The sequence below is a fragment of the Myotis nattereri genome (assembly GCF_964212035.1).
Source record: "Myotis nattereri genome assembly, chromosome: 6".
NCBI lineage: Eukaryota > Metazoa > Chordata > Mammalia > Chiroptera > Vespertilionidae > Myotis > Myotis nattereri.
The window spans coordinates 33,068,487-33,092,036 of record NC_138081.1 but is presented as its reverse complement, the minus strand read 5'-3'; the positions used below and the strand labels follow the sequence as shown (position 1 = coordinate 33,092,036).

Here is a 23,550-nt window from a genome sequence, read left to right as displayed (position 1 = left end):
AACTATCTCACTTGTCTAACAGGAGATCAAAACTAGATACCACTGAAGAATGGTGGTTACCAAAAGGGGATATTGAGATTATATATATCAATATGTGCAGCATAATCTTTATGTTTTCACATCTCTATGAAAAATCACATTTTAGAATTCTAAAACAGTGGCTTATAGGAAACACTCAGACATTCAAACAGACAGATTTTTAGTTGTTCTCCTCTTTGCTCTGCCTCCCTCATTGACTCTGTTTACTTTCCCAAAAGGCTGGAATGAGCAATATGAAGGCGACAGAGAAAGATCCAGCTCACTAGAGAGCAGTATGTAGCCATCACTTTCCAGGAAACACAGCCACTAGGCAGGGGCGGCTGCAAGGACCCCGGTGCTGAGAGCACAGTGCACCCTCAGTTCCATCTCCACCATCCCCATTACACAGTGTAGGATCCTCTCATCCCAGGAGCGGCACACGGCGACTTAGATGGTCTCAGACTTAGAAATGTTCTTCCCATGAGGAGTTTACAGAGTGTTTTTTATTTTTAAGAGAAAAAAGCAGGATTCTCTTAGTTTCAAAACTAAGACAAATTAGATAGACAGTCAATAAAGTAATGATACGGCATATCAAATAAACTTTTTCAACCTATTGCCTTGTAATGACATAGTATATGTATTGAAACTTTAATTAACCATTTTGCATATTCCCTTTCAGAACCAAAATTAAAAAAGGAACTTGCAGATTGTTTGTGAGTCATCATATTTAGATTCTATTTAGCCTTTTCAATCAGGCCTGGGAGCTTTTGCACGGGTGGGCGAGTTTCTCTTTCCTGCTCAGGGTCTTTTGCCAGACTTCAGTGCTCTCTACGGGGGACTCCGTCCACTTCCTCTTGGGTCTCCCCCACTTCCCCACATGCAGTCATGCGGACACAGGTGGTACATGCACTCCACACACATGGCTCTGTTCCGCTGAACTGTCTCAACTAGGGTCTGGCCAACTATAATTCACAGGCCAAATCTGTCCTACCAGCTATTTGTGTTTGGTCTGCAAGCTAAAAATGATTTTCACATTCCTAAAAGGTTGAAAATAAATGTTTAAGAACATTATTTCTTGGCGTGTGAAAAGTAAATGAAATCCAATTCCCAGTGTCTACAAATACATTGGGACACAGACACCCCCCTTCATTTACTAGTACATGTCGTCTAGGGCTGCTTTCATGCAACAGTGGCAGAGTTGGATAGTGACAGCACAGACTGCACGGCACACAAATCCTAAAGTAGTTACTGTCTGGCCCTTCACAGAAAAAGTCTGCCCACTGCTGTTCTAGATATATGTTAGAGAAGTCATTTTTTTTAATTTTTGTTTTATTGCTTAAAGTATTACAAAGAGTATTACATATGTTATACTTTTCCTTTCAAAAGAAATACATTCTAAAAGCATGTTAGTGTGTGCACTTTTTCTGTTATCTATTGCATGTTGTTTCTGACTTCTTTTCGATGCTACACAGACTATAGTGAGGGAAGTTTAAATAGATCATGCCATTTTTTTTCAGTTTTTAAAAAGAGTATGTTTAGTGGATTTTAAAAACAGGTGTTGGTGATCACGCATCTTCTCTTCAAAATTTATGATTTAAAATAAATATAAAATAACTCCTAACATAAATATAAAATAAATGTGAAATTGGACACACTTTTGCATGTCTACCTGAACAGTAAAAACAAATCAATATATGAAATGCTTTAGGAAACAAATTCTTCCTTTTCCCCCAACCAGTGAAATTAAGAACAGAGTTCCTGCAGAGGAAGGAGCTCTAAAGAATGGAAAATTAACCAAGTATACACCTGAAACTTATATAATTTCATTAATCATTGTCACCCCAATAAATTTTAAAAGAGTTAAAAAATAGGAGAGCTTCTGTATATGCAGCACGATTGACTCTCTTTTCATGTGTGTGTTACTATTTTGCTATTTAAGGGTGTTGAAACTTTCCTAGAGAAATAAGTCTGGAAATTATGAGGAGTTAGGCACCCATCAGGCAAGAAACAACAACCCAAGTCAACAACTCAAGGGCTTCCCAAGATAGCAAATCATCCATTTCCAGAGGAGTAATGTAATGGCAAGTGAAAACAGCAAGGAGAAAAGAGATCACTGTGGAAATTCATTCTTCCAACAAACCTCGGTTGAGCCCTAAGAGAGTTCCAAGCACTGTTCTATCACTGAGCAAATGAGAAAGAGACACAGATTCTTCACCCTTGAAGAGTTCATACTCTAGGGGAACACACAAATTTTAAGGAACAAACAATGCAGATGGCATGAAAGAAAAAAAAAACACACATATGTGATAGATCATGGTTGGTTGTGGGGAAGGCCTTTCTTATGAGGTGTAACTGGGCTGAGGGCTGATGGTTGCATATGAGCTATGGGAAGAGGAAACTGCCTGGCCTGGGAAAGGTTGGTGCAGTTCCAGAAGTGTCAGAACATTCTTAACGGGAAATTGCTTAGTTAGAGTAGGAGAGGAGGCTGAACGTTATACTGTAGGCTGATAGCTGGTGATCCGGAGCATGATGAAATTTAGAACTTGGAGATGTAAACTGGATGCTTTCTAATTAGAAGTAATAGTTGATCGTGTAGACATAGATATGTTCTCCTAAGGAGAGAATGCAATGTACAGATTTATTCACTCAACAAATATTAATTGAGCACCTATTACACGCCAGGCACAGTTCTGGGCACTATAAATACATCCCGTGAGCAAAACAGTGGAGGTCCCTACCCTCAAGGGTTTGGCATGGAATCTGGTGAGAGACAGACAAGGAATAAATAAACACAACCAGTGCCAGTAATGAGAAATGATATGATAGAGAACGATGATTGGAGTTCAGAAACTTAGGGACAGCTTCTTTGGTAAGCTGGCATTTGTGCAGATACCTGAACAAGTGAGATGGAGAGCTCTGTAGGTAACAAGAAGATGACAGAAAAAAGCTGCAGAATGTACTGTAGGAAAGGCTCACTTTTAGAGGATTAAGAGAAATAAACAGGGGAAACATAAAAATAAATGGAGGAGAGGGGGGAGAGAGGGAGAGAGGGAGAGAAGAGGAGAGAGAGAGAGAGAGGGAGAGAAGAGGAGAGAGAGAGAGAGAGAGAGAGAGAGAGAGAGAGAGAGAGAGAGAGAAAGAGAGGACAATAGTAAACTAACTCAGGAACAGAGGGGTATTTGAATAATGGAAGAGTGGCTTTATAAGGAGTCAAAGGCTTTATAAGCTATGGAGAAGGGATGTTGGTCTAAAAATGTGAAAACCGCCCTGGCCGGTTTGGCTCATTGGATAGAGGGTCAGACTGTGGACTGAAAGTGCAGGCTCAATCCCCAGTGGGGGGTGTGCAGGAGGGAGCCGATCAATGATTCTCTTTCATCATTGATGTTTCTCTCTCCTCCTTTCCCTTCCTCCCTGAAATCAATAAAAATATATTTAAAAAATAAATAAAAATGTGAAAACCATACTTTAACATTAGTTGCAGGCATGCTGTATTGTACTAGTAGATGTTGAGAAATTTTTTTCTATGAAGGATCAAAAAGTAAATATTTTCATCTTTGTAGGCCATCAGGCCTGTTGCAACTATCCAAGTCTGCTTGTAGGATGTGACAGCAGCCATAAAGGAAGATCATGCAGGAAAATATGTTATTTATAAAATAAATACAATTGTCTTATATAAGCAGTATTGTTTCTGGTCACATTATACATGACTGTCTTGCTTGCTGACCTTGATCTAGATGCGCGTGTTATTGTTGTTTTCAGAGCTTTTCCGAACTAGACCATTCTTTTTTATTATCATCCTTGAATTCCTGCTAAATTATTTTTTCCTTAGCTTGGTCAGTTCTCCACTGCCCCATCTAAAGAAATTCAACTTTCTCCCATTCCTGTCTATTATATAATCCTGTTTATTTTCTTTATGGACCTATTTACAGCTAAAGTTTGTCCAGTTTATATGGACTGACTCCCACACTAGCCTATAAGTGCCAAAAAGAAAGGCATGTTCCCTATTTACTGTTGTATGATAGAATCCTAACATGTAATAATGTTTGACAAAACACCCCATATATTTTTTTAATGAATGGGTTTTACCAAAGGCTTAGTAGGAGGCATTGGGGTTTAATGTGATAACTATGGGCCCTGGAGACAGACATAGGTTTCCAATTACTTTGTGATCTTTGGCAAGCCATTTAATTGCTCTTTCGATTGACCATCTGTAAAAATCAATAGCCTTTCATGATGATTAAGCCAAAGGCAGGTAGCTCATTCCCTATACACAGTAAGACACAAAATATGCCAATTCCCTTTTATTCTTCACCTTAACCATTCTCTGCCTTGTGCGAAATACCGTAGAAGATCCAAAAAAGAAAAAGTTCTGCCCAAGCAGTGTGGCTCAGTGGTTGGGGGTCCACCCATGAACCAAGAGGTCACTGGTTCCATTCCAGGTCAAGGCACATGTTCAGGTTGCAGGCTCAATCCCTAGTAGGGGGTGTGCAAGAGGCAGCCGATCAATATTTCTCTCTCATCAATGTTTCTATCTATCTCTAAAAATCAATAAAACATACTTTAAAGAAGTTCTTACATAGAAAAGATTACAACCGAGTGATGAGATAGCCATTTTACACAAATATGTTCAGTAGAGGTAGAATGGGTGTAAGAACCTTTCTTCTGAACTCCAAAACTGTCTACCTTAACTGTCAATTAAATATCTTCAGGCATCTCAAAGGTAGCATAGTCAAAGCTTAACTCTTGATCTCCACCCATTCGTCATCATATTCTCTCCTTATTCAGTCTTTCCCATCTCTGTGGAGGGTACCTCCATCCATCCTTTTCTCAAGACAGAAAACAGTAAGTTATCCTTGACATTTCCATATGCTCAACCCTGGAATCTAGCTCCTCACTGTGCTTGTTCTTTCCCTTCCAAAATACAACTTTAAGTTGTTTCCTTATCACTACCTTGACTGCCACATAACTGTCCATCAAATCTTGCCTAAATTAAAACAACTCAAACTATATTCACTACTTCCATTCTTGTCCCTTTGCTAGTCGCTCTCTACATGACAGTGAGTAAAGCAGAGTGGAGTCGTGTCACCCCCGCAGTGATTTCCTGTTACATTTGTATGAGATTAGCAACCCTTTGCAGGGTCTCCTGGACCTAGTCCTTGACTTCTTCAGTGTTAGCTCCTGACTTTTCCCACTAACAACTGCTCTCCAGTCACACACTCATTTCATTCCAACTCCTCCCTTGGCAAATTCTTACTCAACCATCAGAATTTGGCTTAAATGTCCAGGAGAACTTCCCAGCACCGAGCCACCATTGCCCTCATAACTAAGCTAGGAATCCAGGTTAGTCTCTTTTTTCATATCATTTACCATGATTTGAGAGAGAGAGAGAGAGAAGAAACATAGATATATATGTATATATATCTCTCTATATTTATCTCTCTATATCTATTTTTGTTTCTAAAGTTATTTTTTCTTATATTGCATATAATACAAAGTACATGTTCATTCATTTACTTAAGTTTCATTTTTAGAAACTTAATATCTTTCTCACCAGAGTATAACCTCCATAAGGGACAGATTCAGGCATGTTTGGCTTATCTTTTTGTGACCAAAGGATAGCTGGTACCTGGCAAGCACTTAATAAATATTGATTTAATATAAGTAAGGGAGGAAGAACTGAAGAATAGGAGATTAATTTTAACTTGAGAGGAGGAACTGGGCACAAGGTTAAGTACATGATTCTAAGATAAAGGAACTAAGAACAAGGAGGTGATTTAAAATTGTAGAATTTTAGCCACTTTATCTTCCCAAAACAGGAAGCAGGGCCCTATGCCCTTTCCAAAAGGGAGAGGATTAAAGTTAGACATATGTGCTTCACCAAATGTAATTTTTTGAAGAAAGAGAAGGTACAGACAACAGTGATAGAGATACTATTTACTGAGCACCTAAGTGCCAGCATTGGTGCACTCTCGCACCTGATTCCAGATCACCCCAGAAAACACGCACAATTAGTCCCATCATTGGGCAGTTTCGGATCATGCTACAAAAATAATCTTTAGATCCTAATGCCATTATAGTAGAGACTCATGACTTTATGGCTAGAATATAAACACAGTAAAGAATGACTGTTGACAACAATTACTACTTGATATAGTGATATTTGTCAATTTCATTTCTTTATCATCACATTCAGAAAAGCTTGGTCTCTGGATCATCAGACCAAATAAACAAAAAAAATATCTGCAAACAATAATTTACCCTTCCTCCCCTCCACACACGCAAGCACAAACATATAAAAACACAAACTCTAAGATTAAATTGAGTGTCCTATTTCATTACAATAATTTATATGTAGTTAAAAAGGGCATACCAATCAGTAACAATTTTGTCACCTATGTAGTCTAAGTTATATTACACAATAATATATTTACTTTTCTGGTAAGAAACTGGTATGTAAAAATAATATTCCATATTTCTAACATACTATGGCATTTTTGAAATAGCCTGAATTTTTTAGAATTTTAAAGATGATCGAGGTTATCCTCTTTAGTAAGATGATTATTATAAAAACTGAAGGAGTTAGGAAAAATTAAAATAGAGTTAATCAGGCAATGAGTTTGGGGAAAGAAAATGGAGATTACCTAGAAAAAAAGAAGAGAGAAATTAATGCTCTCAAATAAAAGACAGATTCTTCCAAAGAAGGAAGGTTCATATTTCAAAAAGTAATAAAGCAGCTCAAATGGACACTGAAGTTGATTATTAAGAAATTTTGCAGTGGCAAAGAAAATATTTCAGTATCTTCGTCTCAATTATGTCCCTCTGTGTTCCTACTGTATTTAGAATCCTACTAATAATTTCAATATACCAGCCTTTATTTGATTTCAAAATATGTATATTAGATATATAACCTATTATCCAGTATAAATTATTCCCTTATGAACTATTCAGTCCCCCTATGTATAACATTCTATTTTGTAGTTACCAGCTAAACCTTGAATAAAATACTGTTCAGCATGAAAGTCATATGTCCTTTAAATCTTATTATTGGATTTTCAATTTAGTTTAACTTTTATTAAAATGTATATTTATTCCTTGATGTAACATAAAATAAACCCCACTAATTTCCCCCTAAGCCCATAGCATGAATTTTAAAACAACTGCATCCATCTATAATAACTGCATTGCAGGTTTGAACACTGATAAATATTTTAGAACGCACACACACACACATACACACACATACACACACACATACACACACAGGTACACACGCATCTGCTCCCTCATACTCATAAGGCACAGACTGAAATAGAAGATCAAATGAAAGAAAACACATTAAATTAGCCACAGGAGTAATTATTTACATTTCTTAAGTTGAAACTCTTCATGTAAAAATTTTCAGTAGGTAATAAAAGCAGAAAAATATTTTTGTTCAAAAGATGTTATTTAAAAACAAAAGAGAATGGACTCATTTATGAAGTCAGGGGGATATAATAATAGTACAGAATTATTTGATGCCTCTACAGAGATAACTGCTATAATTTTGAAGACTACAGGTGATAGATTACATGTTAAGGAGCAGAAATTATAAAATGAAAGTAGAAAAGATTTCTTTGTATGAGCCATTAAAGGGATCTAGGATATGATTAGTGACAAATAAATACATGGAGGAGAGGAGTAGCTTCTTAAGATAGCAAAGTGCAAATCAAGTTGAAATGTTTCTAGGGTTTTAGGGTAATTGTACCACAGAAGAAAATTGTGTAACAAACTCATTTTAAAACATACAGACATTCCCGACTGGCGTGGCTCAGTGGCTGAGTGTCCACCCATGAACCAGGAGGTCACAGTTCCATTCCCGGTCAGGGCACATGCTCAGGTTTTGGGCTTGATCCCCAGTAGGGGGTGTTCAGGAGGCACCTGATTAATGATTCTCTCTCATCATTGATGTCTCTATCTCTCCCCTCCCTTCCTCTCTAAAATAAATAACAACATATTCAGAAAACCAAGAAACATACAGACACATCACAAGTGGTGTTTGTGTCTCTATGTTTCTTTGTTTTCTAAATATATTTCTAGATTCAGTTATATTATCTGCCTAGAAATCTGAGATGCTACTTTCTGTCATAAACAATAAGTTTACTATTGAGATGTGAGTAAAATGAAAATAACTAAGGCTATGAAATTACGTAGGAACTTTAGAAGCTCCCGAGAGGGGCAGACTGTGGCTATGGGGCAGAGTGACCTGACCAATACCACACACCCAGTCAGTGGCACAGCCCACATTTGGCCCTACACTTGTCCACTGCCGATTACTGAGGGCCTATTACATGCCATGTGCTAAATATATATTATCTTTCATCTTTACAATAACTCCGCAGGGAAGATATTATAATCTCTACTTCAGAAAGGAGAAAACGGAGGGCTTTAGAGATAAAATAACCTGCAGAAGGTCAGTCAGTTGTAGAATAGCCCAGGTTTGCAGCCGAATCTAGCTCTGAAGCCAGCATGTTTTCCTAGATACAGAACAGCATCCCTGCTTGCATCGACACAAAGGGCTCTGATCTTTCATCTGAGTTGTTATTTTTCAGTTGTCACATTCAGATGAGAATCTATGTATTTGGAATTCAGTGAAGGAAGCAATGGAGAAGAGGAATAATTTAGCACAGAATTCTTGCTATTACCAATTTTTAAAAAAAAAAAATAGAAAAAATATTGAAAGGGAATCAGTGCCTTTTTTTTTTTCTCTTCACTGGTTATTGTTACAGAGGCAGGCCACTATTACCATAGAGATAAGCAAGCATTGCCATAGAGACAGTTAAAATGAAATTGTTTTTCATATTCACACAAAGTCACAGCAATATCCTTCCAATTGAGTTGAACAGCAAAATCAGAAAGAAGGCATGCACCAGGCAGATTTTAGTAATTTCAAATCCTTATTGCATAAACCAATAGAGACCAGCGACATCCTTTTATAACATTCAAATTTTGTTTTTCGCAGGCTTTAGATTTCATATCTCTCTTCTGTGCTATAAGTGCAAGTCTACCAGATTCTGAAGGAAAGAGTCTCCACCAGAAGAATGAAATGATACCGTGAAGACAGATTCCCACATCTTTCAGCTGCCGCATCTCCAGGGAACTGGGAAGCCATTTACATTCCCATCTGGCTTCTGTGCTAATCCCACCTCTGAAAGCCTTTCCCTAGTTGAAGTCCTCCTGCAGACACTTTGAGCTGAGGCAAAACACTGGTCCCTTTACACAAACTCCTCTTCACACCCTCCCTAGGGCACAGTCAGGAGTAACTTCTTTGCAGAAACGGATGCTCTTTCTAGAGAATAATTAAAGAAAACTCCAACCCCAGATGTTGGTGGTTAGGTCTATGTGCCAATATGAGAGAAAACCAAGAATTCTTTGTCTGTATTCTCACTAGAAATCTTGAAATTGTGGGGTGATTTTTAAAATACATATGTTCTCTTGATTTCAGAGAGTGGAAGGGAGAAAGAGAGAGAAACATTGATCAACTGCGTTCTGTAGGTGTCCTGATCTGGGACCTAACACACAACCCAGGTATATTCCCTGACCGGGTATTGAACCAGCAACCTTTAGGTGCCCAGGATGATGCTCAACCAACCAAGATACTCTTTCTGAGTGAAACTGTGTTTTTTCTATTTCAGGGAAGCATTCACAATTCATGTCCAAAATATACATGAGTGTTTCCTGCTTGATGGCCCAAGGTTGTAACTATGCCTGTAGTACTACTACTACAATCAACATTTTTTTTTAAAAGCTGGAGAGATCATTTTTATGGCTAAATTGCTGACTCCTAAGAATTCTTCCATTCTTGAGGTTCCATGGCTTTATAGATAGAAGAAGAAACACAAAAATGGTAGGGAAGTAGGATTTGTCTCACCTGTTAACTGGCAGCTCAATCTTAATTATAGCTTTAAATAGTCATTTTAATGAACACTTTCATTCTAGCTTTTGTGCAATAACACAGATAGTGGACTGATGACAGAATGCTGATGGCTTCAAAGGATAACATTCCTTAACTGCAAGTGCAAGGATTTGTGTTGAAAAAGGAATATGTAAAAAAAACACACAAAACAACAGTATGGTGACTCTAGTTAATAATACTGAACTGTATATTTGAAAGTTTTCAATAGAGTAGATCTTAAAATGTAACTATATGGGGTGATGAATGTTAACTAATGTAACGGTGGTGATCATTTAACAGCATATACATATATCAAGTCATTATGGTGCACACCTAAACTAATACAATGTAATATGTCAATTATATAGCAATGCAATTTAAAAAAAAAGAAGAGATACAACAAACAATTTGTTTTAGATTCTAAAATTTAGAGACATTTAAATGATCACCAAAATAGGTTTATAACATTAGTTTATAGTATACAGATTTGGAAAGAAATCTGTCTTATTTTTGTAGTTGGGTTCTTGGCAATGTAATGGAAACATCCTTGAACCTTCTCTCTCTTTCACACCCCACTTCTAACCATTAGTAAAGTCTGTCAGATCAACCATTTATATGCCTCCAGCGTCTGACCTCTTCTCACTATTTCCACTGGCATCTGGTCCAAACCACTGAACTCCCTCATCTTGCCTATTGCAATCAATACACCACCAGTCTCTCTATATCCAGCCATATCCCCAATGGTTTACTAGTTTCCACTCCATAGTTTTAATGGTCCTTGTAGGACATAAATCAGACCAGGTCGTTCTTCTGCTCAAACCTTCAGTGGTTTTTGCATCTCATTCAGACCTAGTCAAAAGCCTAGTGCCATCCACAGTCTGGCACTCCTTCCCTTTCAGACCTCATCTCCTTCCATAGTCCCTCCCTCAGCCACTCCAGTGCCACTGACCTTTAGTGCCTGCACTATATCAAGCATGTGGAGGCATCATGGCTCTTGTATTTATTGTTCCTTCTGCTGGAAATGTTCTGTCCCCACATATCATGGTGTCTCACACTCTCTGGGCATTCAGGTACATATTCAAATACCACTTCTCTGATGAGAGCCTTTCATGACCATCAACCTAAGAAAACTCTCTCCTCTCTTCACTCCAACTCCTCACCTGGGTGGATGGCTTTGTTTCCTTTCATATCACTTATAACCACTGGGCATGCTAACTGGCACTTGTTTGACACCTGTCTCTGCTGTAGAACAAGTTTCATATGAGCAAACAGTGTTGTCTAATTTGTTTACTGAAAATTCTCAGTACCTAGAACAGAACCTGATATTCATAAGATCCGCTAAAGCTGATTAAATCTGTTATACTGACACTAGGGAGCCACAAAAATGGGAGTCCTCAGCTGGGTGGAAGGGAGACCATCCACACCCACTGAGGTGCATGTCTTGCTTGCCACTAGAAGGGTCTAAAAGGCCCTTCACAACCAACATCCTCAGTGCCTACACCCCTAACCATTTGGAAAAAGTGGGTCATAGAAAATACATAGAGAAATCTCTATTAAACCAGCAATACGAACTCATAATGTGGCATATCATTCCAAGTAATAGTTTAAAACTATGTTTGAACTATTTATTTTCTCAAGGGGACCAGTGTGTTAGTAGCATAAAAAAAATAAAAAAATAAATAAAAAAAATAAAAAAAAACACACAGGAATTTTTAGTTTTTTTTCTTTCTGATTTACAAAAAAACACACCACTTACTTCATGTATCTAGCAAGAAAGAGTGGTAGAAAGCCAGAAGGTGAGGGTAGAATTAGACATTTTCAGACTCAAGTCTAGCTGACTTAACTGTCAGGTGCTACAGATTAAAAAAAAATAAACAAAAATAGATGTTGAATTGCGTATTTCTCAGGCTCAGTGTCAACTGACTATAAGTGTCTTATCTCTAGAGAAAGGAAGTTAAAGAAGTGAAGATGTATGAGCGATAAAAGTCAGCAGCGACAGAAAGTTAAATAAGCCAAGAAAGAGAAACCACTTTATTTTCATAATTACATCATCAGATTGAAATTCTGCTTCTCAAATGAAGAACAATATATTCTACCAAAGAAATGATTAAATTTACCAGTGAGTATAAGAAATAACAAAGACTTGATATTTATGAGACAGTGTTGTAGAGAGAAAGATGTTAAATTGTATTATGCCATTCTTCAGATTAAATTTTGATTCAATTTCAGAAAAAAAAATCAAGTATGAATGTTCATTCTGAAAAGCCCAGGATTTCATATTTCTAGACCGAGAATAGACAGTGATATTTAGCTTGGCAAAGAAAAATGTCTCAACTTCAATGTTTGTAAGGCACTCGCCTTATTGGATTACTGGAGAGTAACTGAAACAATACTTTTTGAAATCTTTTATCTCTTAGGGCTTACATATAGAAGCCACATTTGAAATTCTCTACAGCTAACAATTATAACATTCCGTATTTGAGATATCGTTAGCCTGAAAGTGTTTCTTTTTAATACGATATTATTAACTTTGAATAGTTCCAAAGGAAAGTTGAAAAATAGCAATACGTGTATCTACAGCATTCATCTGTGCAAAGTAAATGCTTGGAGATAATTTTATCAAAGTGTTAAGGTTGTGATCCATTGAAAGCACACAAAGAACCATGTCTGCACTTTTCCTGGAGAAGTATTGTTATATCATCAACAATCACATACAATTTTGCTTAATGCTAATATGCTGAACAATTAATATAAGTAGCATAATCATTCTGAAATGCTCTTTCTCTCCTATTAATTACATGGCAATGGTTTTATGCTGTCTTGTTCTGAAACTCTTTATACATACTCTCTCTGTTTATTCTAACTCTGACTCTTTAGGCAACACCTTACATCTTTTCTCTGTTGTTATTGTCCTAATAGTAGAAAAAAAATTTGTGGCTTCAACGATCACTTTTACACAGTCAATTACCAAGTATGTATCATAAATTTCACTTCTCTACAAAAGTTCAAGGCCTCATTTTATTTTTTTCACTTGAGGGTCACACTTGAATCTAAATATTAATATGTAAAAGACATGCTCAAATGTTCATCAAATAAATATAATCTCAATTCCTCCCTCCTGTCTTCTACCTCAGTCAGTTATGGAATGCTGCCTTTTCTGCCATCAGGCAATCTCAAATTCATAACCACATTTTGGTTACTATTTCTACTACCAGTAATTCAAGTCTTCATTTTCTCCTACATGGATTATGGTAAAAAGCCTTCTAGTGTTCACATTTATAGCGTTTCTCAATTTCAACAAATTCTCTTTCTGCTATAAACACATTACTTACCAAAGCACCACCCTCATCAAGTTAAGCTTTAGTAGCTCCTATTGTCTTCAGAACCATCCTACACTTCTTAGATTTTATTTCACCTTTACTTCCATACATACATGCTTTTATCAAAATAGGCCATTTATACCCTACACACAACCTCAACTTTCTCATCTCTATACTGTTTTTTGCTAAAGAATGTTCTGGAACATAACCATCTCTTTGTCACTCACGCTCCTTTATGTGAAACTGTCAATGATCCAGTCTATCTTTCAAAGTCAACAGTAAGTGGTTACTTCCTAAGTTTTTCTAGATCTTTACACAGAACACTATCTCTTAGAATGAGTTTCTTAACACTTGTTTTTTATGACACATACCAAGTGCACTTGCTATTTTATTTTCTTATTTGTTTTTGTTTATGTCCACAAATAGACTGCAATCTCATGCTAAGATTACTCATTTCTTTTTAATGACCTGAATTACTTAGGGAAATAGTAAGATATAAATCATTTTTTAAAATGGAACATAGATAGTAGGCTAGTAACATGCAACACATCACTGATGTTCCTTGAATTCAGTTTGATGAGTGCAATTCTACTAGTAGTTCCAAGTTCAAAATTAAAACAATTTCTAAAGAACAGAAGATTCTTCCTTATAAATAAAAAATATATAAATTGCTAAATGCTACATGGAGTTTTTATGCAAAACAGATGGACTAAAAGTGTAATGGAAAAAAACACAAGGATAAAACACTCTGCTGCAGCCTTAGACAAATCTTCAGAACAATGGAAATGCATGAGTGGGCCCTATGATTGGAGATCTCACACATTCTAGTCTAGCTTTGGAAGTGAAAACATCTGGGCCTCAAATTATTTACTTTTTTCCATTCAGTCCTTTATCCTCTCTGTATCTAAAAAAAAAATCTAACTTTTATCCTTTAATTACATTTTATACTATAATAGATATAGAAATGATAATGAAAGGTACAATTTCAAAAGAGTGTGGTCAGCAAGGTTCAGAGGACATGAAGGTTGAAATACGGGAGGTTTAATTTGTGAATGGGGAGTTTCCAGAAGGCTTTTCAGAGAGGAGTTTCAGGAAAGTGATGAGGGAAATGCTGAACTGCAAGAGACTGAAGAGAAAATGTTTGGAGAGAAAGTATAGAAAACAAGTTTAAACAAATCTTTAAAGAATATTTTCAGTGAAGACAACTAATTTTAAATAATATTAAGATTTGATCTTCCTGACTTACTGGATAATAAAAATGTTTTTTAAAAATTCACATTTTTTACTAAAATAAAAATCACTTATACAGAATATTTAGAACATTTAGAATGCAATTTTATAATAACCTGAGGCATATTGAAAGTTGAAATCTCTCGGTAGAATATCAGTTTTCATATTTATTCATTAATTCATTCAATCAGTAATTATATTAGCTATTAGTAGAGTGATTAGTCTTTAGTAAATGTTCATTAACTTTCATTTATTATAATCATTGTGTGTCTATTTTGAATTTCATATTCATATGTGAATATGAAAAATAAGTATTTCATTGAAGATAAATTATTTTACAAATGCATTAGCTTGTTTAATGTATTTGTTCATAAAAGTATTTTTTCCAAACCTTGTGTCAAACATTTTGAGATCATAAGTCTTTTGAAAATTGATCAAAGCTATGGGCCTGCTCCCTCCAAAACTGAACATGCATACGTATATATCATACCAAACTGTTCAGATTGTTAGCATATTAGAGCATTTTATCTATCAAAAGCTGGGACAGGTAGGGACACTTTTTAATTTAAAAAGCTTCAAAACTTTTCATTTGAACTATTTTTGAAGATGTCTTTCCAAAATATGTCACTTATTTTCCTGCCATATTATTTAGATCATAGAAACTATCATCTCGATGAATAAAGGCCATGTCTTTAGACCTAAATTATTGTCCTTTGGCCATGGCTGGTTAGCTAATTTGGTTGGAGGGTTGTCCCATACATCAAAACGTTGCTGGTTTGATTCCTGGTCAGGGCACATACCTTGGTTGTGGGTTCCAGCCCAGTAATAGCCTATACTGGAAAAACCAATTGATGTTTCTCTCTCACATCCATGTCCTCCCCCCCTCCACCCCCTTTCTCTAAAATCAACAAAAACATATTCTCGGTGAGGATTTAAAAACAAATAAATAAATAAATGATTGCCCTTTGTCTTAGATATACTGTCCTCAAGTCTGAGGAATGAGGAGTAGTTTGTTCCCATAGTGTGGACTCCATACTCTGGTACATTCTTTCAGTACCTCATGGTCCTTATTGTTTCAGCATTTCATCTATTTTATTTGATACATACGTGCTTCTAACAGCACTGTGTCTGCTTCTGACTCCTTCTTTCTAAACCAGGAACCAGAAAACAAAAACACTGAAAATATTTAAAGTTGGGGAATCAGCAAGGTTCTGACTCTCTTATTGAATTTATGGTCTTTATGGCATTTATTTTTGGCTGTTCAACTTTGTCTCTTTTTCAGGTACCTATTATCTATCTTCCAGAGAAGGGAGGTGGCTATGCATAAAGGCTTTATGAAAAAAATTGTAATCTCTTGAAAACACATGATGATCTCTTGAAGCTCTTTAAGTAGTCTTAATCCAACACGCTGTGAAGAAAAAGGCCATCAGGAAAAATGAACCATTCTCAATTACCTAGTCTCTGTTTATCACACATGCTGTGTGTATGTGTGCATGCAAGCGTGTGTGTTTTCAGTTTAATGAGCTAGATGCCAGATAATTAATATTTGGACTTTGGATATAAGATAAATCAGTACCAACTCACGTTTTATAATTTCTAATGTAAAATAGTCTCTAAGTGTGTCCTTATCCAAATATCTTGGAAATGTCAGATAAACAGTATAATTACGAAATCATATATTAGTACCAAATTGGATAACATAAAGAATATTAATAGTCCCCTAACCGGTTTGGCTCAGTGGATAGAGCGTCGGCCTGCGGACTGAAGGGTCCCGGGTTCTATTCCGGTCAAGGGCATGTACCTTGGTTGCAGGCACATCCCCAGTGGAGGGTGTGCAGGAGGCAGCTGATCAATGTTTCTCTCTCATCGATGTTTCTAACTCTCTATCCCTCTCCCTTCCTCTCTATAAAAAGTCAATAAAATATATATTTTTAAAAGATTATTAATAGCAATTATTCATATTATCCAATTCGATACTAGTGAATTATGATGCTTAATTTTATGTGTAACTTTACTGGTCTAAGAGGTTTCCAGAGAACTGGTAACCACTGAGCAACACTGGCTGGGCTGCTTAGCACATTTCTTAAAGTTTAGTGATGATAGCCCTGGCCAGTGTGATTCAATTGGTTGGGTGATTCAATTGGTTCACCAAAGGTAGCTGATTCCATTACCAGTCAGGGCACATGTCTGAGTTGCGGGTTCCATCCCCCATAAGGGGCATTCAGGAGGTAGCTCATCAATGTTCCCTCTCATATCAATGTTTCTCACTCTCTCTCTCCCTCTCCCTTCCTTTCTCTCTAAAAAAATCAACAATTTCTTTTTTAAAAGTTTAGTGATGATAAAGAAAGTAGGCAAACCTAGAGAACCTAATCAAAATGCAAAAAAATAATAATGCACAAATATTTCAAAAATACAATTTTGGGAAGTCCAGAGAAAGGTAAAGAGGAAATGATGTTTGAAATTTATGGAATTTTATGTAAATCATACTGGTACTATGGAGAATTTGATATGATGTTATTCAAGCAGCCTGCTTCAAGATTCAAATTAAGTTTTCTAGACTCTAGAATTGGCTTTGTCTTTTAGAGTTTTCTCTAAATACATTTTGAACAAATGCTATGCATTACTCTGATAATACTTTTAATTAACAATACCTTTCAGAATTGATATTAACCTTTACGAAAAGAAAAAAAAAAAAAACCACAATAGCTATTTGTTTCTTTTCAATTTTTCTGGTACATTACTTTGAGAATTATCCCATCTGGCAGAGCTGTCTTCATGTTCTTTCTCAGAAAAGAAGTCAGAAATAAGGCCCTTAGGAGTGTGGTCCCAACTTGAATGACCACCATCCCTAGAAACTCCCAGGTTCTTCCCAGGTGCCCCCCAAATCATAGTTCAACATGCTATCCCTTACCTATAGAGTACCTTTCTTCTCTTGCTTACCTACTTTTGGAATGGACATATAATTTGGATTTGCTTGGGTTTCTGAACTCATCAACAAAGATACTATTCTGTGGTCCTTTTTCTTGTCATTGGCCCTAGCAAGGATTAGCTCATTCCATTCCTGAACCAGCGCAAGCTGCTGAACACCCTCTCTGGGGAAAATGTGGGCCTTCAAACTGACTCTGAAGGTGAATTACAATATAAGTTTGACTGGTAAAACCTTATGCGGCATGAAGATGCTATATGGGGAAGAAAATGTCTTCAGACTCCATTGTATAGGCTTTCCTCAACTGGAGAATATTACTGGTAGTTAGCTATTACTCATTGCGAGTTGAGGTCAAGTCACCCTTGTAAAAGATATCTTAGGATCAAATGAGTCTCTGAGGGACTAAAGGACCTTCAGAAGAAATCAAATAAATATAAAGGGAACCATCAAAAGTTTTAAGCATAGAAAAAGTATGCTCTATACCAGTTGAACTCCCTACTAAGTTAGTTCTCTTCCTGAGCCAGAAACTAATGCTTAAACATCCAGTGAATAAGAATGTGAAGATGTTTATTTAAACACATTACTCTCTGTACTATAGCATGTAGATAAAAGAAAATCTTTCTGAATTATAATAACATCACAAAAGGAAGCTTTAAGAAATGAGAAAACTATAAACGGATACCAATTCAATGCATTTAAGATCAATTTTTTTGCTCTTACCATTTTTTTTTAACTACAAAGAGAAAAGTGCCATTTGGTTAATTAATGTTGGCTCAATGAAACTGTGGCAGCCTCAAAGTGTGTGTAGGTTTTGCTATGTAACTTTTCTCTATAAGGGACAATGTTAAGGCAAATAAGGAGGAAATGTGTTTTCAATGTATGTGCCCTAGCATTACAGAACCCACTACAGAGGAATCTGAGAGATCCAGTGTGTCTCGGGAGCCACTCAGGAAAAAGGAAACTGCAGCAATAGCACCATGATCATGACCCTTAAAGGTATTCTGAAGCCTTCTACAACCCATGCAGATCCAGCACTTACTCGGGACCACTAGCAGGAGAGGAACTCGGCATCCTCATATGGAGAATTATAAAGACTCATTTTCTTAAGAAACACACTCAAGTGTATATTATATGCTTTCAACATTAGATTGAAGAGCAATGAGCATTTGGCAATGGAAAAAGAAGCACATATTCTCCTTTAAATATACATGTGCAGATAAACACCAGTAGGTCTTTATGCATTCCTACAAATGAATACAGATGCATGCAAATGTGTGTGTGTGTGGGGGGGGTAGTTCATTTAAAAATCAGACACCAGGAGTCCATAATGCATTACTCTGAGATACTTAAAGTTAGGAACAATGGACAATTACACTTAGAAATGGATGGCGCAGATACTTGCAATTTTTTTTTTTTTTTAATTTCAGTAAGATTTTGGAAAAAAATCCTATTTCTTACCTACATTTCCAGTCATTAAGTATGAATTCTGAAAGTCCATCATCCCCATTCCAACAATGTGTATAAAGTCTTCAATCACCTGCATCAACTCTATTGAGCCTGGGTAAATCTACAAAAATAAGAAAAGATGAGAATGAAATAAAAAGTCTATGCAATGGAATAGATAACTGGAATTAAAAAACAATACCAACTACATAATGAGGTCACAAACAAGTTCTGATTTATTTAGAGACATTTCTGCAACTGGCAACAATTGTATTTTTTAGCTAATAGCTGAGAACGACAGCAGGTGTCACACAGCAAGAACTTTGGAAGTGATAGGATGCAGTGATTAATCCTTTATAAATGTATAGAAACTCAAAATATCCAACAGATGGTCTACTTAGAGTGTCTTTACTTTTGATGAGCTCCTTCCTTCACTGAAAGACAACATAGAACAAACACTGAAATTTGGGTTTTTTTTACATTTTATCTATTAGCATTATATGATGGACACTAGAAGAAAAACAACTATTATTGCCCCCATAAAGGTATTTACAAACTATTAAGTCTACCACGTAATAACTAATATCTTGCAAGCGATATTTATTTCAAATAATTGTAATACCCACTGTATTAGTAACTTTAGGGATAATTTTACAACCGTAACAGCTCTAGAGTAGGTCCTTCACAGGTACTTATACAGAACAAACCTCAAATGATGCCACCTCACACACAACAAACAGATGAGTGCTTTCTTAAAGACGACCTAATTCTGCCAAGAGCTCACAGTGTGTGGAACATGAAAGCCATTTAAAAGGTGACATGAATTTAGCAAGTATAACCCATAATGCTTCTTGTGTCAGCCTTTGTTATATAACCATATTAGAGCAAAGGAGTCCTTGGAAGTTAAATGCATTTCTTTTAGCCATTTAGCACCACTGCAGCTTCTAGCCACGAGAAAAATGAAGTGGATTAAAGAGTTTCAGTGGCTTTGTATTTGCAAAGGCTAGTGCAGAGGGGGAAGCCATGCTGATCAGCAGGAAAGCATACAGGAAGAGCCGGAAGAGGGCTAGAGGAGCGAGGAGACTTGGTCCCTGAGGGTAGCAGGCACAGTGCATGTATGTTACAGGAACCTGTGGCTGCGCTGGTCTAAAAATCAGCCATTGAGGTTATGTATTTACTTACATATCTTGAAGATGTCAAAAATGGATATTACATTTACAAATGTTTGGCATAGATAGTTGTTTTGTTTTTACATTCAGGAATATTTAGGGAGAAATTCTATTTCTTACCTACATTTCCAATCATGAAATATGAATTCTGAAATGTCATCATCCCCATTCTAAAAATGTGCACAAAATGTCCATCCACTCCAAGCTTCCAGCTGCTACTGCATTTTTCCTTCTGTTTTTGTGTAGGTGTATGTGTAAATGAGTATGTGTAGTGTAAGGGCAAATACAAATTTAAGCTAAGAGGCTTTGCCCTGCTGGTGTGGCTCAATGGTTGAGCATCAACCTATGAACCAGGAGGTCATGGTTCGATTCCCAGTCAGGGCACATACCCAGGTTGCTGACTTGAACCTGTGTGGGGCATGCAGGAGGCAGCCAATCAATGACTCTCTCTCATCATTGATGTTTCCATCTCTCTCTCTCCCTCTCCCTCTCTGAAATCAATAAAAAACATAACTAAGAGGCTTACTTTTCTCTGTTGAAAATAAGAGATACCCTTCCCCAAACCCGCTCCCCACTTCTTCTCTTCTCTTAGAGCATTTACTTTAGAAAACGAGTCCTTGTTGAGTTCTTGCTCTGTCTCCTGGATATATTGGTTACACTTTTAAAAAGTGAAACAGCCTCTTATCACCTTAAAGACCCAGGCGTGTCTTTCTTTGAAAAGTAAAAAGGGAGACTGTGCCCGCACTTCTCAGTTCCTGTGGGATGGCCGGACCGAACTTCAGCAAGCACCCGCTCTAAGGTGCAAACATACCTTCAGTCATTAAAACATAAGGCTTTTCATGTTTTTACTTTGGATAAAGCCAATTAACTAACACATGGTCACCTCAATTACCAAGTGAATTTCAGAAGAACTATGTGTGACAAATTGTGCTATCAAGTTCTCTTACTCGAGGACTAGTTACTGTTTATCTTGAGGACACATGTATAATCTGTTGTATTCGCTGGGCTATTCAAAGGGGTGAGATGTCTTTTTGTCCTTGCATTTTCTTAGCGGATTTCCTGTGATCCATCACCTTCTGGTGCAGTTTAGTGCTTATTCAATAAAAAGATAAAACTCTTTTCTTTCTCTTCTACCTTTGCGGAGGGGTTTGCTAGCTTGGCAGAAGATTTTGTTTTTAATTCTATTTCCCCAGCAGTAGTCAAAATAGAGCAGAGGTTGGTAACGTTTTTATGTAAAGGGCCAGACAGGGAACATTTTCAGTTTTTGTGGGTCGGGGGTCTCTGTTGGAACAACTTAACTCTGTCCTTGTCTCACAGAAGTAGCCATAGATATTATGTAAATGAATGAATGTGCTTGTATTCCCAGTTTATTTACACAACACGTGTGAGGCTGGATTTGGCTCCCTGGTTGAAGTTTGCCCACTCCTGCTGTAGGTAAGGGAATTTTCAGTATAATGAAAACACAGAACGTGATATCACGCCTGAAATTAAAATGGCTTGTCTGGACTGAAATGGACTTGTCTGTTCAAATCACAGTGATGGCGTATGAAACAGTGTAATACAAAGTGGAGCCTTTTTTCTCTCCTTTAGTATGCTACGTTTTGAGTAGAATGCTGAAACTAAATATAGTTTCATCCTTCCTAACTATGGCTGATGTGCAGCAAACACGTTCTGAAATTATTCTGTTTTTTGTTGTTGTTGCTCAAAAGTGTCATATTTTCCAAATGCCTATACAGCCACGTGTTATATTTTATTTTGCTGAGGCAATTACGCTAAAATAAGATAAGGGGGCCACTCGGGACTAGGGACTATTTGGTGGATTTTAAACCGGGCTTATTTCTGAAGAGTTTACCCTTTGTGCCACAAACTTGGAGATTCATCCACCATATGGCTGCATTTATGAAAACACTTCTTTGTAAAAGCTACAAAAAACAGTTGTTTTTAATTTAAAATGGTTATTTTTAAAAAGCATTAAGGATCATCACTCCTGAAAAATAAGTGAAAGATATGACTATAGTTAACTTAAAATCACAGGTAAATAGTTGGATTATGGCTTCAGAATTTTCCATTGCTGAGAAGTTCTGCCACCATTCATTATTCACTCACGTGGGGACCTCACAATAAATACCAGCATCGGATAAATTGCAAATTGTAGGATGCTACACATTTGTTCTAAATATACTCATAATTAATCGTCTCCAGGATTCTAGAAAGATGTGCTTAGCTTCTGTGGCAGTTTACTAAGGAAAGACCTTTTACTTGCAGTGAGTGGATGGGGCTTTCCTCTTGAAAAAAATGCCAAGGACAAATATATAATTGAAACTAGTAGAAAAGGATTCAGGGTCTTAAACCAAGGGGTACTTTCTTTTTCCCTTGCTATGGCCAGAAGCACCGAATTGGTACCTGATAATGAGGTAGACCCACACTGGATTATTTTTAGAGCTCCTATCATAATAGGAATAAAGGCCATGCCCTACTCCTCAGGACCCAGATGTGATTTACAAGGAAGAAGGGGTAGATGGCTCATCTGAACCTCAGAAAATATTCTTATTTTCAAGAATGCATTGTTCCCTTGGAGTTTTTAATAAGGGTCAAGTAGAAAACAAAGTTTAACATTCAGTTAAATTACATTTTTACAGGATTGTAAAAAATATTCCCCTCTTCTTAACCTCTAACCTACTTTTGCTGCAATATAGAAAAAAAACATTATTGGCCATATGTCAGATAATATTGCACCAGTGGCAGTGCAAAGCATTTTAAAACAATAACTAAACCAATAGGGCCACTTGCTACACTGATCACGCACAGCAGAAAGGCGGGGGGGGGGGGGGGGAGCAGAATTTTCCATTTAAACATTTAAAATGAGAACTCATATTTACAGCTTTTGGCTTTGGATCAAAGTGCACGTCTGCATGTATGATCAAGATTATATATAGTGTGGTGGTAAATGCAAATGGTTTATTCCTTCATACCCCACTGTTCCATTTGCAATATGTGCTTTTACATTTGCTGTTTTTCCAGTCTGAAGACAGGAAAGAAACCGACTGACAAGGCATATAGTTATTATGTATTAAGTTATAAATTAGTTAAATCTGCTCAGTTTTCTCATGTTAAGATTATTCATTCCATTGATTGTTATAAGAGAGATAACTTGTTTTCTGTAAAATTAGTATAATATAATCCACAATGACTTCTAAAAGTCCCCTTTGATATTCTTGAAAAGGCAAGCCATTAATTTCTTCACATATTTTTAAACTTTATTTAACCAACTTCATTTTACATCATGAAATAACTCCAACCTTACCTGTTGTGCATCTTCCCATTTTTCTTTGTTTTCTTCATCTAGAAGGTTGCTAACTATTTGAAAGAAGTTCTGAAAATTAAATTAGATAAAGGTTTAATGTTACAAGAGAGAATGTACTTTTCAACAATATCCATTGGGTCTGATTTTATGATGAGGGTATAAACCCTTTGCAGTATTGTTGTATGGCCCTAACATATTATTCTAGAAAT

The 23,550-nt window shown here is 36.6% G+C and overlaps 1 protein-coding gene across 1 annotated transcript in view; it reads right to left on the bottom strand.

The window, feature by feature from the left end:
• The window catches only part of ADGRB3 (adhesion G protein-coupled receptor B3), a 690,088-nt gene that overhangs the window by 333,073 nt on the left and 333,465 nt on the right, over window positions 1–23,550 (bottom strand). The window contains exons 12-13 of the mRNA XM_081094478.1: window positions 23,342–23,410; window positions 18,884–18,992 (exon numbers count right to left, since the gene is read on the bottom strand). Coding sequence (XP_080950604.1) covers window positions 18,884–18,992; window positions 23,342–23,410 — 178 coding nt within the window. The remainder of the gene's footprint in view (window positions 1–18,883; window positions 18,993–23,341; window positions 23,411–23,550) is intronic.